Genomic DNA, 14,965 nt, shown 5'->3' with positions numbered 1-14,965 from the left:
ACTGAGCACCAGTGCCTTTTATCTCATGAAAGGATTTTATCAACAGGGCTCTGTGGGAGAAGCTGGGTCACTACTGTAGTTCTGTGATTCTGGGACACACTCTTCATATTTTAACATTCTAAGATTAGGAACTATCTTAGAATCAATTTGTTATAGTTTAATTGGCAGCTTATACACCTTAGATTCAATGAAATATGATCATTTTAGTGATTGAATCCTGATATGAAGAAGGAGAAACTTGGTGAAGGAATTTTGTTCTCCAGATCATGTTTGTTATTGTACGTTCAGGTTTTTGAAATACGGAAATAGGGAAAAGATGGCTCAGGAGCTCAAGTTTGGGGACATCGTAGAGAGACACCTCATAGATGGAGATGTGGTGCTGTTCAATCGACAGCCCTCGCTGCACAAACTGAGCATCATGGCACATCTGGTGAGTAGGAGATTTCTATGTTTACTTTCTGTCAGGTTGAAGTTTGTTGTGAATGCAATGCTGGATTCTGGACCTCCAAAATTAAAATTGACAATAATCTCAAATTTTCATAACTTTTGATTTTCCTCTTCTGTCACTTTTGAGTTTGAATAAAACTTTTAAATTTCAAGCTTTCCTTCAATGTTTTTAATACTTATAATGTAATAATCATATACAACAGTAAGCAGAGAGGAACTAATTGAAAATTAGTGTCGAAGTAACGGGCATGATTTCACTTGCAAACAAAAACACATACATAGATATATGTGTGCAAACTTAGGTAAAGTAGATATGGCAGAAAATTGACTCTGGATTTAACTTAGTGTATTAACTAAGGAACTAAAATGCTTAAAAGATTTTTCTTTGCAGTAGTGCTCCGACTAAGACCTTAAGCCATATTTTTTTTGTGATTCAGTTTTGCAACAGCAGCAGTTCCTTCTTCTGGAGATTTAAAATGGAAATGAGGTGGAACTCTAATGTGTTAAATAGTCATGAATTCTGTCTGCAAAGCCATTAAATCCATGAACATTTGCAAACAGTGTTTAAATAGGCTCTTCAGGTGGTTTTTTTAGATTTAGCTTTTCAATAGTTTCTGAACACATGACATCAGTCAGAAGCAGTTTATGATTGTGGGGTTATGATCATGGGATTTAGTGAACAAAAGCCTTCCCTTTCTGGAAAGTTTTGCTTGGCTTTGGAGCATTTTTAAAATAGAAAATTTTTTGGTTTGAAATTTTTCAAAAAGACACAAAAGTACCAAGAAGACTAGGATGAACTCATGTATCCCCATCCTTTTTGTTCAATAGTTTTCGCCTCACCTGTTTTATTTCTCCCTTTTTTCTTTGATGGACCCAGATGGCATGTCTTTTTTTTTTTTAACATTGCTAGATGTTTTCCTCTATTTTTTTTAGATTTTTTTATTTTTTTCCTTTTTCTCCCCAAAGCCCCCGGTACATAGTTGTATGTTCTTCATTGTGGGTTCTTCTAGTTGTGGTATGTGGGACACTGTCTCAGCGTGGTTTGATGAGCAGTGCCATGTCCGCGCCCAGGATTCGAACCAACAAAACACTGGGCCGCCTGCAGCGGAGTGCGTGAACTTAACCACTCGGCCACGGGGCCAGCCCCCAGATGGCATGTCTTTTTTCCGTCTGTGTTCAGTTTACTTCTGTGAGAAACACCTGAGCACCTGCCATTCCCGCCTCACAGGAGGGAGGGCCATGCCTTGGTGTTCTCTAGTACCCAGTCCATAGCCAGATTTCCCCAAGTGTCTCAAATATCTTTTTGTGGCTAGTTTGTTCAAATCAAACAGAGTCTACACATTACATTTGGTTGATACATGTCTTAGGTGTCTGTTGATCAGGAGCAGTACTCCTTTTTTTAATGTCAATGTGATTGTTGAAAAAACTGGGTCATTTGTCCTGAAGGATGTCCCATGTTCTCAATTTGTCTGTATCAGCATGGCATTAGGGATTTCTTCATTCTTCCTTTTATTCCTGTAAACTAGAAGTTAACTCACAAGGCATGATCAGATTCAGGTTCAACTTTCTGGCAAAAGTAACTCATGAGTGGTGCTGGCTACTTCCTCTTGCTGAATTTCATGAGCCGCATGCTGTCTGGCCGCGGAACTTTTATTTATACTAAAAAGTTGAGGGATTCAACTGATGTCTTCCTTGAAATGTTCCTCATCCACCTCTTTTCTAATGGTTTCATCCATTTATGATTGTTGCCTACATTATTTCATTGGGGCTGCAGAATGGGGATTCTCTAATTTATCATTCCTTTCACGTATAATACATAGCGTTCTTACACTGAAGAATTTCGCTTGTTGACTAGGGCTGTTGGTTTACCTAGAAATACAGTTCGTAAAGGAAAGGCAGCATAAATGCCTGATTCTTTTCCCTTTATTGTCAGTTTGCAGAGTAAAAGTTGGTGCTCAGTTACTTCCAGCTAGGTTGGTTTGGGTTTTTTAACTTCTTTGTTTGTTTTGGCTTTCCCTTTTTTCAGTGTCATTATAAACTCATGGGTTTTTATTTAATCAGCTTCTGCCATTAATCTTTTTGGTATCAAACTAGATATCGTTGGCCAGTGGGAGCCCCTTCATGTGGCTCCAGTGTTGGTGTTTGCCTCGTAGTTTAAAGCAAGTTCACTGCATTGGTTTGATCTAATAAAGCTACTGAATGAGTCTACAAGTATATATATCATTTGACAGAATGTACTAGAAGTTTATTTCCTTGATGTGAAGTTTCCAGTTTTCTGGAACCCATTTTTTAATATTTTGAAACTGAGAAAGCTTTTGGATAAAGACTGAGTTCTCCTGTTTTGTTTTCTGTTCCACAGGCCAGGGTCAAGCCGCACCGGACCTTCAGATTTAACGAGTGTGTGTGTACACCCTACAATGCGGATTTTGATGGTGATGAAATGAACCTTCATCTTCCTCAAACAGAAGAAGCTAAAGCAGAGGCCCTTGTTCTGATGGGGGTATGTAGGGTGGTGTGGCACAGCTTCTGTGTAACAGCTCCTTGAAAGCAAGGGAAAGGGAACGTGCCCTGTTTGAAAACACCCTATAGTATATAAGGGAGTTAGTGTCTGTAAAAGGCACTGATTAGGAGGAGTGGGTATTTTCTAACCTCTAAGATGAGTTCCTGAGAGAAAATATTTACATGAGCACCAGTTATAAAAAGATAAGACGAGAGAGTGGCAATACCTTGACTGTTGGGTGTCATGGGAAAAAGAAGATGTTTTGCATACGTAGATTTTCCAGTAGCTACAGATTCTGTAAGCAGCAGTACATTTTATTGAACATTTTGAATGGAACCTCAAAGTGTATTACATGCTTCTTTGTCTTCTGAGGCACTAAACGTAGTCATTCTGTAATGACTCTTACCACCATTTTATTTTACCATAGGTAAGGAGTGCCTGGTCGATGCTGAGGGAGTTCAGTGATGGGGGAGGTAGATGCCTATTCTTGAGGAGCTTAGAATTGGGCTCCAGTTGTGGGTTATGTACTGTTCACTCTGGACCGAGCCGTGGCGCAGTGCTGTGTGGTCCCTGCTGTGTGGGACTCTTGCCTCCTAAGCTTAATGGCCTCAAACCGTTGAGTTTTTAGAGCTTAAGTCTTTCTTTTTTCCAGTATTCTAGTTTTTGGTTTTATGAACCGATATGTCTTGTGGTTATAAGTGTACCTACCTCCAGAAACACGACCATTCGTGATAGAATGCTTCTAATCCACTTTTGTTTCAGGTTTTAGTATCGATTCTAAAGTAAAGGCACGAGGTTCTGCAGGCAGGTCTGTTAAAAGGAGGATTTGGTGGAGTGGTGGCTGCCTTCATGCCCTCGCCTGGCTTCTTCACGGCAGAAGTTGGCATATCTTTTCTGAGGATGAAGTATTTAATGTGTCATGTATTTTGTATACGTGTTTAAATTACCGTTTGGAGAATTTATTAATTCTAAGAAATTCATGTGGCTAAAATAGACAGGTTTTCAACTTTTTTTTTTTAGATTTTTTTTATTTTTCCTTTTTCTCTCCAAAGCCCCCCGGTACATAGTTGTGTATTTTTAGTTGTGGGTCCTTCTAGTTGTGGCATGTGGGACGCTGCCTCAGCATGGCTTGAGCGGTGCCATGTCCACACCCAGGATCCGAACCAGCGAAACCCTGGGCCACTAAAGCGGAGCACACGAACTTTACCACTCGGCCATGGGGCCGGCCCCATCAGCTTTTTTAAATATTGATTCTTATTTAATCAAACATTCTAGTGTAATGGGATTTAGTTAAATAACAGTAAGGTTTCTACACATCACAACTTTTCTTTTTTCTTTACGTCTTTTATCTGTTTGTTCCTTATCCATGAATTTAGATGGTTGTGGTCATAGTTTAGAATAGCCTTTGTTTTCCCTTTTTTTGCTTAATATAAATACCCTATTTGTTAGAGAGTCTGCATAATTATTGATTGTAGTGGCTTTACAGTATTCACCAAGTTAGCACACCATGATTCATCTACCCTCTGTTGTTGAAAATTGAGTGTTTTCCTTTGAGAATGAATCCCTCAAGGGATGTCTTTGTATACATTTAGAGTCTTTCTTTTGAATTATTTCTTAAGACTCCTTGGCCTTTTAAAATGATTGAGTTGATGCTTACTGAGCGCCTACTGTGTGCCAAGCACACTTCTGGAACACAGCAGTGAATAAGAAAGTCAAAACTCTTGCTTTCGTCCCTATTCATAGTGGGGAGAGACAGAGACTAAACAAATATGAAATACTTCAAGTGGTGATAAGTGCTATGAAGAAAAGAATTAAGCAGGGCAAGGAAGAAAGAATAAGAGGGGTCCTGTTTTGTATAGAATTGTCTGAGAGGGCCCTAGGAAGGTCACATTCGAGTTGAGTTCTGAAAGAAGTGAGAGAATGAGCAGTATTGACTGTCAGGAAAAGAACAGTTTAAGCAGAGAACATTGGGTGCAAAGGCCCAATGGTATGATCATCCGGGGGGAGTAACAAGAGCCTAGCCTGTCTTCTCCTAAGTTCTCGTATTTGCAGCTATTGTGGTAAGTGCTGTGTTGGGTATTGGTGGATGGTGAGAGAAGCAGGTTGAAGGGCGGGCAGCCATGAATGAGTTCTTCTGCACTCCCGCAGTCACAGGGTAACTAGATCAGTACAGTCATTCTGTCTGATTTTGCACTCTCGTTTCCAGTAATATCTTCAGAGGAAATAATCAAAGTTGCAAAATTACTTGTAATAAGACACTGGAAACAGGCAATGTCTACCAATAAGAGATTGGTTAAATTAAATTATGTCACATCCGTACAATGAATCCCGTGTGGCCCTTAAACATGGTGACATAGTTGTATACTTATTGGCATGAAGCTATTTATGACTTACTTTTGACTAAAAGAAGGTTGTGTGTACGACATCATCATATTTTGTTTGGTAATAGATGCTTATATGTTTGTAAAAGTGTTTATAGCAAAAAGATGAAAGGTTATATACCAAAGCTTTGAACAGTAGTTCTTTTTGTTTAGCAGTTCATGCATAGAGGGTTTTGTGGCTTTTGGGGTTGGTTTTTTTTTGACTTGTCTATATTTATAGATTTTTTCTATAATTAACATGTATAATTTTTGTAATAAAAAGTAATGTTTAGAATGTTACTAGTAGGGGCCAGCCCGGTGGTGGCAGTGGTTAAGTTTGCACGTTCCGCTTCAGCGGCCCGGGGTTCCCTGGTTCAGATCCCGGGTGCGGACATGGCACTGCTGTCAAGCCATGCTGTGGTAGGCGTCCCACGTATAAAGTAGAGGAGGATGGGCACAGATGTTAGCTCAGGGCCAGTCTTCCTCAGCAAAAAGAGGAGGATTGGTAGCAGATGTTAGCTCAGGTCTAATCTTCCCCCAAAAAAAAAAAAATGTTACTAGTGCTAATAGCCATCAGCCTGCAACCAGCCAGTTAGACTTTGCTATTGAGCATCCATTTTGTTATCACAACATACTTCACTGGTTAAAAATGACAGCAATAAAACACAGGCTCCAAGGATAGAAAAATCCATAGGTGCCATCTGGACAGATGCCCTCCGTTCACGTGAGAAGTTGCTGTCTGCTGTACTGACTCAGTAGTCCCGTCTCAGTAGAGCAGGTTGGGTGCTGCCTTGACTGTGGGCCCACATTACCCGAGAGGCTTTTACAGAATACGCACGTCTCAGCCTCACGCCCTCTGCTCCCACCCACAGACCCCTAGCTCTGACCACAAAGAGCTTCTGTAAACAGAAGTGACCAACTGTTTCCCCGCCCAGTCAGAGGGTCACTGCTTTCCCCGCCCAGTCGGAGGGTCACTCTCTGTTCAGAAGGCAGGAACAGGTCTCTGGGTGGAGAGGTCCGGAAAACCCACAAATGTGTGTGAGCACCTCCACGTCGAGATTTGAGCTGATGCCCTCTGATGCACAGAACCTTCCTTCAGTTCAACTGTGCGTTGAACAACTAGCATCCTTTTTTGCCCAATATAGGCACTCATTAAGTTTAGTTAAATCCTGTTGTTGAATTGTTTGTTGTTAGAACTTAATGTCTTAAATGAGAAATTTCACGATTCTGCCATCGTTCTGGAGAAGTGTGGAATTGATTGACTTCAAAGATAACACAGTGCTACTCATTCATAGAAGTGAATTTTCTTTGGAGAAGTGCATTTGTTGATGACAATGAAGTTTTACATAAGTAGAGTTCTTTACAGGAATCCGAAACACTTCACTCGGCACTTTGTTTTAGTGTTGGTGGGAACCTCTGAGATCAGTCTTGCTGGTGTTTTTTCTCTCCCCTTGACAGATGAAGGAAATGGAAGTTAGTGACAAAAGCTGGGATTAAGACCTCTTGGTTTCCATTTCTCAGCCTCATCTTTTTGCTACTCTGTTTATTATAAAAATTCAAAGTGTTTATGGTACAAATCTTTGGACTGCATCCTGCCTTCAAGAATGGCTAACTTACTCTGTTTATTTTCCCTTTAGACTAAGGCAAACCTTGTAACACCAAGGAATGGAGAACCACTAATTGCTGCTATTCAGGATTTTCTAACAGGTAGGTTTGTGAAATTCACTTGAAAGGAGACTGGAGCACAATGATTCTCATTCACAGTGATTCATATGAGGACTTGAAAAGCTATTTAATTCCCCGCGTTTAATTCTGTTGTTTGTTTACTAAGTTTGACCTGAACCTACTTGAGATATTTTGTGTTTGTTGGTTCTTCCTATTCCTTGAATCAACATGCATTTATTGAGCTCCTACCATACATTTTTACATACTAGACGTTTTTCTGAGGGCTGGGGAGACGGCAGTAGCTAAGACAAAGTCCGTCCGGTTGTGGGGCTTAGATCTAATTGGAGGAGGGAAGCTAATAAGCAGCTATATGTTTTCGCTCACTCTTTAAGTAATAGTCCAAATTTATTTTACAACTGAAACCTTGTGATTTTCTCACAATTTAATTCCTTTTGTGTTGTTTCTTAACATTCTTAGGTGCCTATCTCCTCACTCTTAAGGACACTTTCTTTGACCGAGCCAAGGCTTGCCAAATCATTGCTTCAATATTGGTTGGCAAGGATGAGAAAATTAAAGTTCGCCTCCCACCCCCTACAATACTAAAGGTTTGTGCAGGAGCCGTGTGTGTGTGTACCTAGGTGTATGCGTGTGTCTGGGTGGATGTCCCTGTGTTGGTGCTGGGTTGGCGTGTGATCGCCGGCCAGTCTGGCCTTCTGTGCATAAAGGGCGGTTGAGCCCAGGCCCTGGCCTCCTCTCCTCCTCCAGCCGGTCACGCTGTGGACGGGAAAGCAGATCTTCAGTGTCGTCCTCAGGCCTAGTGACGACAGTCCAGTGAGGGCCAACCTGCGAACCAAGGGCAAGCAGTACTGTGGCAGAGGAGAAGACCTGTGTGCCAATGACTCCTGTGAGTTACAGCAAGGGGCTGGGCGCTGGGGAGGCGGAAAAGCAAGTGGCCAGTAACTTCCTTCACCTAGTGAGCAAAGCCAACGTGTCTCTAAGGCCTTAGGCAGGAAGTTTGTTCTTCAGAGAAACATAGCTGGTGTTTCTCCTCTCAGATGTGATTCTCCGTTTCTCTAGAAGGTCAAGATGTAGACACATGATCCAGACACATGAAGAATGTTCTCCAAATGTGTTTTGCTTTAAGTGACTAGTTTCTGTCAGTTAATGCAGTTTCTTTTATTCTGCCATTTTTGGTTTTTTGGGTTTGTTGTTTTGTTTGGTTGGGTGTTTTTGTTTTCTGTGTCCAAAACTGTGTTCATTGTCTAAAAAGTATGACTAAAAAGACTAGTTTTTTTACCAGCCTTACCTGGTCAGTGGACTTTTTGATAACATGAAGACCAGGTGTAACAGTGAGAGGATTTAAAGGCAGGCCATCTGAGTCATCTAGACTAATTCAACCCAAAGGATGAGCCACAGACCAGTGCCAGGCAGCCAGCACTGACTTTGTGGAGTGAGCTCCTTAGCTCATCCCAGGCTCCTGACGAGCACTTCCCTGACAGGCCGCCCTGAGTAGCACTGGTTTAGAATGGGCTTTGTTAGCAAGGCCTGTGACGAGAATGGATCTGCAGGGCTCTGTGCTGGAGAACTGCACCGCAGTCTCTGGACTTCAGAATTTCTCCTGTCTCGTAGTGAAGAGTAAGAGTTTGAAGAGCGCTGATTTTCCTCAGGTGTGTAACCATGCCTTTGAACATATACTCTCTGGTTTTTAGATACTTTGGCTTCTTGTTTTAGATTGTGTTTGTTTCACTCTGGATGTGAATTTTGTTTTGTTGTTGTGTAGGCTATTCATCATGGTGTCACGGTTAGTTTTTAATATCTTAGGTGAATAACAGAGTGTTTTACAGTTTACTGCGCACTTTGCTGTGCATGATTTCATGGATGCTCAGAGTATCCCCATGACGTGAAGATGACAAGTGCTGGATATTGTCATCACCAGTTCACAGATGAGTAGAATGAGGGTCAACTAACACATTTCAGAGTTAGGACTATAGGGTATCTAACTGGGCCTTTCATGCTTTTCAAAAGTTCCTAGATTTCTTTTTTTTTCCCCCTCAAAAAAATATTTAAAGAGAATTTCTATTTGCTTTAACTTTCAGTATGGGAACAAATTTTCTCAACTGCCTCAAATTCATTTTGGAAAGAGGCAAAGTAATCAGTAATTGTTTAAATGCATGATCGTTGTTATGCTCCAGATGTTACCATCCAGAACAGCGAGTTGATGAGTGGCAGCATGGACAAGGGAACACTGGGATCAGGATCCAAGAACAATATTTTTTACATTTTGCTGCGAGACTGGGGGCAGAATGAAGCTGCCGATGCAATGTCACGGCTTGCCAGGCTGGCTCCTGTTTACCTCTGTGAGTATCTCAGCAGCCTCGTTTTATTGCCATGGCTGTCGGGTTTTAAGGGTTTCTTTTACTGTTATTTCATCTCCCTACCCTACACACATACACACACAAGGAAGAGAATACTTACTCCAGGCTTAGTCAATTATGCTTTTCTTAATGAAATTAACTCCATACTGACAAGTTTGGCAGCAGATTTGAATTTGCTTTTCGGTCCTCTTTTCAAAATCTGCAATAGCTCCCTATTGCCTACCGGATAGGGTTACATAAAGGGCCCTTCATGGGCTACTTCCAGGGTCCCTGTGTGCTCACTGTAGCCCTCTGGGCCATCTGTGATTCTGCCCTACTGGTCACTCAGTGTTCCCAGCCGGCCTGGCAGAGTTCTGGTCCCTTTGTTTGCTCATGCTTTGAGCATGCCATGGGTCAGGAGATTTGCATGCCCAAAAACGTCTTTAGTCTACTCTTATAATTGACTGATTCTTGACTGGGAATAGAATTCTAGATTGAAAATTGTTTTCCCTTGGAATTTTGCGGGTATTGCTCTACTCAATACCTTTGCTTTCAGGGTTGCTGTTAAAGTATATTTCCATTCTTGCTCCCAAGTTTTGGTGTTTGAATTGCCTTTTTATGCTGAGAATCCTCTCTTTGTGTTTGGTGTTCTGAAAGTTCACAGTGGTACACCCTTGGTATAGGTCTTCTGTCTTTCATTGTGCTGAGTACCCCATAAGCCTTCTTAACCTGCAGCTATGTGGCCTTCAGTTCTGGAAATTTCCTTGTATTATTTTTCTGAGAATGTTCTCTACTTTACAATCTCTCTTCTTTCTTTTTGGAATTTCTGTTAATTGCCTAATAGAGCTCCTGGATTGATTCTCTGATTTTCTTCTCTTTTCCTTGTTGTCCATTTCTTTTGTTTTTGGATTCACTGTATCTTTTAATACTTCTAATAAGTTTTTAAAATTTTTTCACTATCACCTATTTGATTTCCAACCATTGTTCTTATTTGCAATAGTTCTTTTCTTTTTTCTTTTTCCTTTTTTTCTTTTTTTTTGCTGAGGAAGATTGGCCCTGAGCTAACAACCATGCCCATCTTCCTCTACTTTATATGTGGGATGCCTGCCTTGATGAGCAGTGCGTAGGTCTACACCCGGGATCCCAACCGGCGAACCCTAGGCTACCAAAGCAGAACGTACAAACTTAACCACTGCACCAGCAGGCTGGCTCCTCTTTTCTTTTCCTTTTTTTCTTAAGGCTTCCTGTTCTTGACCCCCAGGAACATCTTCTCTATCACTCTGAAAGACTATTACTTAGTTTTATTTTATTTGTTCCCTGAATTTTCTCCTTCCTTTTAGTTTCTTTTTTCTGTGCATTTGTTGTCTTCTGTCTCTCATGGTAAAGACTTTCCTCACATGTTTGGTGGTCCTTGGCTATCATTCATATTTTACAAGGGAGTCACTGAAACACTGACTGGAAATGGACCTCATTGGTTGATGGACCTCTCGGTTCCTTGACGGAACTGGAAGCCAGCTTTATTATTGAGGAAGTCACCATATCAATAATGCTTTTGTCCTGGGAGGCTGGGTTTCTCCAGAGACTTGTCTTTCAATCCCAGACTCCTTTCCAAGCGCAGAGACCTGGCTGTCAGGGTTCTGGGAGCTGGACAGGGAAAGGGGCTACGGGATCAGCCGTGGAACGTGCAGGCTTGCCCTCAGTGCCCTGATTTTCGGTTATCCCCACCTGTCTGCACCCAGTATCCCCCCATCCAGAGTTCCTACTTCCTCTTCCTGGGGAGTAAACTCCCATCTCCCACAGGGGGAGGGGCCTGGGGTCTACTTCTTACACAGACTTTCCACCGGTTTCCCTGTTTCCAACACATACGTCATCTCCGGCTTCTGCAGAGCCTGGTGATCTACTTTCTGAGCCTTTCCGGGCTATCAGTCCTGTTTTCTGAGGCACTTCTAGGCATCCCCCTACCTACCTTCCTAAGCCAGTCGCCTCTCATCTGCCCACTTTCTACGTATGTTAGGGTAGGATTATTGATAGCGCGTAGTTCCATCAAAAGTGGCATTTACGGGTGTGTCGTATTCTCTGTGTCTTGGAACAATTTTTGAAAAGAGAAGCAGGAGTGGGTGGTGGGGTGCAGAAAGGTCTCTGCAATGCTGTCTGAGAGTCAGAAGTCAGATGGCTCACTTTCCATAGCTGGTTTCCTCAGGCTGCTCTTTGTTATTTAGTGTCAATCTGCTTCACGTTCTAGTTAGTTGGGACATCACTGTGCTCCCCACTAGCTTTCATGGTTAGAGAATCTTAGTCGTTTTTGTATTAACTCCCTAGGGACTGATAGAGTAAGTTTTTATTCAACTGAATTACAACAGATTCTCTCAAGGTATAAACTTGTTTCCATGTAGTAGGTTGCCTGACACCCACACCTCTCTCTTCCTGCTCTACCTACCATCTATTCTGCAGCCAACCGTGGATTCTCAATCGGGATTGGTGATGTCACACCTGGTCAAGGACTGCTAAAGGCCAAGTATGAGTTGCTGAATGCTGGCTACAAAAAATGTGATGAGTACATCGAAGCCCTAAACACAGGCAAGCTGCAGCAGCAGCCTGGCTGCACTGCTGAAGAGACCCTGGAGGTGAGTCCTGCTCTGTGCATCAGTTTAGCCACTTCATGCTCTTGGGTTGTGCTGTAAGCCCTGAAGAGAAGGCAGCTGAGGGGAGTGAGAAGTAAAGGCAGCGCCTTTAGCCCCATGTCAGCCCTGTGCTGCTTGTGTGTGCTCTCGTTTGTTTGATGAGGGGAGGGCCGCTGAGCAGATCCTCTGCATCCCTTCCAGCCTTCACATTCTACATGGGGACAACACAGCCCTGTGTTTATTTGGCCACATGGGGCGGCTCTTGTTCCTATGTCACACTTGGGCCCCTTCTGTAACTGGTACTTAAGTGCTTCTGCGCTTTCTATTTCCCTCATCCTTTGATAGAGACTGGCCCCCTGCTCTTGGAATGGACGGTCTTTGAAAGAGACTTGGATACAGAGGAGGGAAAATTCATGTCTCAGAGTCACATAGCAATCTGCTACCCCCCTCACATTTGAGACTAGGTTAGCTGAGAACTGAACCAGCACGTCAGAACCAGCATCACGACCAGCATCTGAGAGCCTGAAGCAGCCCAGGTCCCCAGTCTCACTGCACCAGAGTCTTGCCTGGCTCTCTTCTGCCTCCCCAGTATCCTGCGCCTCAGAGCTTTAACTCACCTAAGTATGGGAGAAAGGCTTTTAAGCAGTAAGAAAGCTGATGAAATGAAATTTTTAAAGCAGAGAGAAAACAGAGTGGGGTGAGGTATTCACCATTAGCTCATTCTTAATCTCGCTGAGTATTAAAGAGAAAGAAAGAAATGATGTTTCTCATCTAGAAAATTACTTAAGACTTCGACAGCACCAGTTGTTAGTGGAACCATGATTCCTAACTGATTCAGCATCCTACATTGTGAGTTGAGGAACTATAATCTGTGATTGAGCTCATGGACTTCGATAATATTCCATATTATAGAATATATATTATATTGTAATATTATAGAGCTCGTAGACTTCTAATAATATTCTATATTCCTATAGAGTCACTTCATCATACATTTACCTTGTGGAAATTCAAATGTGTGCTTGGCAACAAATTTTGTAAATAATACAAGCAATTCTGTTTTACTACATACTACATATTATACTTTATACATTTATTTAGGCATGTGTTTGTAACACAGTAATTTATATGCAGATATATTGTTGTATAGGGTACTATACACAAAGCCATGTGCGTTCTATTCTATTGGCCATTTAAAGGATTTTTCAAGGTTTCGTTCCTAATCATTTTTACCTCACACACTGATTTTAGAACCTCGTGAAAGGTCGCGGTCTATTTAGTTGGGGTATCTTGGTCTTCTAAAGCGCTGACATCTTTATCTGTTGGAAATCTAACATCTTGCTTAAATTTTTTCAAATTTCCCTAAATGTCAGCTTGAACATTTGTGATCAGCAGAGCCAGTGAGGCCGACTCCACCACGCTTCCCCCTTTCTCCCCCCAGGCCTTGATCCTGAAGGAGCTGTCTGTGATCCGTGATCACGCTGGCAGTGCCTGCCTCCGGGAGCTGGATAAGAGCAATAGCCCCCTCACCATGGCTCTGTGTGGCTCTAAAGGTGAGTGCGCACCTCTCTGGCTGCTGCTGTCACTGTGTTTTCCATGTGGCTGGCTCGTTCTGTTCCAGAGAATGTAAGAGTCGTGACTTTAGACCTTTTATTTATAAGGGCTTATCTTTTTAATCGTACATATAGAAAGAGAGTTAGTTATTGGCAGTATAGGAAGCTTAACTCCTTTGGAGAACCTTGTTGGTAGTGTGTGTGAATTTCTGGGTTTGAGTGTGCTTTGAGGAAACTTTATCTTATTTTTTAAAAAATGAAAAGTTAGGGATTTTTAAAACAACGTATTTAGTGATGTGGCAAAGCACTTTAATTTCATAGTTACCTAGGACCTTAAAGCATTAGGTTTCATAAAACTGCACTCAGATTCAAAACCTCTGTGCTTCTCCTATTTTTGTATAGAATAAAATCCAATCTTTTTAACTTTGCTGCCTTTCACCCCAATATTCTACTTCCTGCCCCTGGTACATACCCCACACTTTCTTATTCCTGTGTCTTTACTTCCCACTTTTCCACCGACTTTGGAATTCTTTCTCCCACCCTTTTTATGCCTGAATCATAACGTCCTCCAGAAATCCAGCCTGGCTCCTGCTCCTTCCTGGAGACTCACTGCATGTCTGTCCCCCGGCCCCAGAGTGCTCGTTGGCTTCGGAGCAGCTCGAGCCCTCACTGCCCTTCTTGTGTTACTGACAGCTCTACCCTGTGTTACTCAAGTTCTGCCTCTCACTGTCCCTAGACTGTGCACTTGAAGGGAAGGGGCTGTACTACATTGTATTCCTGTGTTATCCCACAGATATGCTTGCACTTCAATTAATGTTATTTTGGTAAATGAATGTTACATTCCTGACCTGTTTCCCCAGGTTCCTTCATTAACATATCACAGATGATTGCCTGTGTGGGACAGCAAGCCATCAGTGGCTCTCGTGTGCCAGATGGCTTTGAAAACAGGTCCTTGCCTCACTTTGAAAAGCATTCAAAGGTAAGCACAGTGGATCAGGCAGAACTTTGAAGGGCGACCGTCAGCAGTGCAGAGGAGAGTAACTGAGGCTCTGGCTGACAACCGTGAGACTCCTGGAGGTGGTGAGTGGGAGCAGGGGCTGCTCAGGGTTGTTCCCTCTCCAGCCCAAACTGAGCTGTACAGAAGGAGCCTTGGTAAACTCTGCGCTGTAAACTTGGACCACTGCCCTCTTGTGTATTTTCTCTCCAAGGAGGAAGGTTTCAGGTTCCCATCCAACTTACCTTAAGTAATCAGAATGTATAGTTACTTTATATGTGCTTTCAATCTATATGCTTGTTTTGAGAGCACTTAATAAAAGTATAAGGATTTCAAAATAATGATAGAATGAACCACAGCAAAATGACTAGGACATTCCAGGTTCTCCCCTCTGGAATTCTTGAAGTTGACTTTTTTTTTATTATTATTATTATTAAAGATTGGCACCTGAGCTGAGAACTGTTCCCACTC

General features: G+C 42.2%; 1 protein-coding gene across 2 annotated transcripts in view; it reads left to right on the top strand.

The window, feature by feature from the left end:
• POLR3A (RNA polymerase III subunit A) overlaps positions 1-14,965 on the top strand; it is a 48,762-nt gene that overhangs the window by 12,078 nt on the left and 21,719 nt on the right. For both annotated transcript variants that reach the window (XR_011423415.1, XM_001503996.7), the window contains exons 10-18: positions 289-430; positions 2,807-2,947; positions 6,945-7,014; positions 7,450-7,577; positions 7,738-7,876; positions 9,165-9,329; positions 11,778-11,950; positions 13,389-13,500; positions 14,361-14,479. Coding sequence is in view for 1 of the 2 variants with exons in the window: in XM_001503996.7 (XP_001504046.1) it covers positions 289-430; positions 2,807-2,947; positions 6,945-7,014; positions 7,450-7,577; positions 7,738-7,876; positions 9,165-9,329; positions 11,778-11,950; positions 13,389-13,500; positions 14,361-14,479 (1,189 nt within the window). In the remaining variant the exon portion in view is untranslated. The remainder of the gene's footprint in view (positions 1-288; positions 431-2,806; positions 2,948-6,944; positions 7,015-7,449; positions 7,578-7,737; positions 7,877-9,164; positions 9,330-11,777; positions 11,951-13,388; positions 13,501-14,360; positions 14,480-14,965) is intronic.

Source organism: Equus caballus, chromosome 1, assembly GCF_041296265.1.
Source record: "Equus caballus isolate H_3958 breed thoroughbred chromosome 1, TB-T2T, whole genome shotgun sequence".
NCBI classification, from domain to species: Eukaryota; Metazoa; Chordata; class Mammalia; order Perissodactyla; family Equidae; genus Equus; species Equus caballus.
Note: the sequence above shows the minus strand (reverse complement) of the source record. Positions and strands in the feature narration are given on the sequence as shown.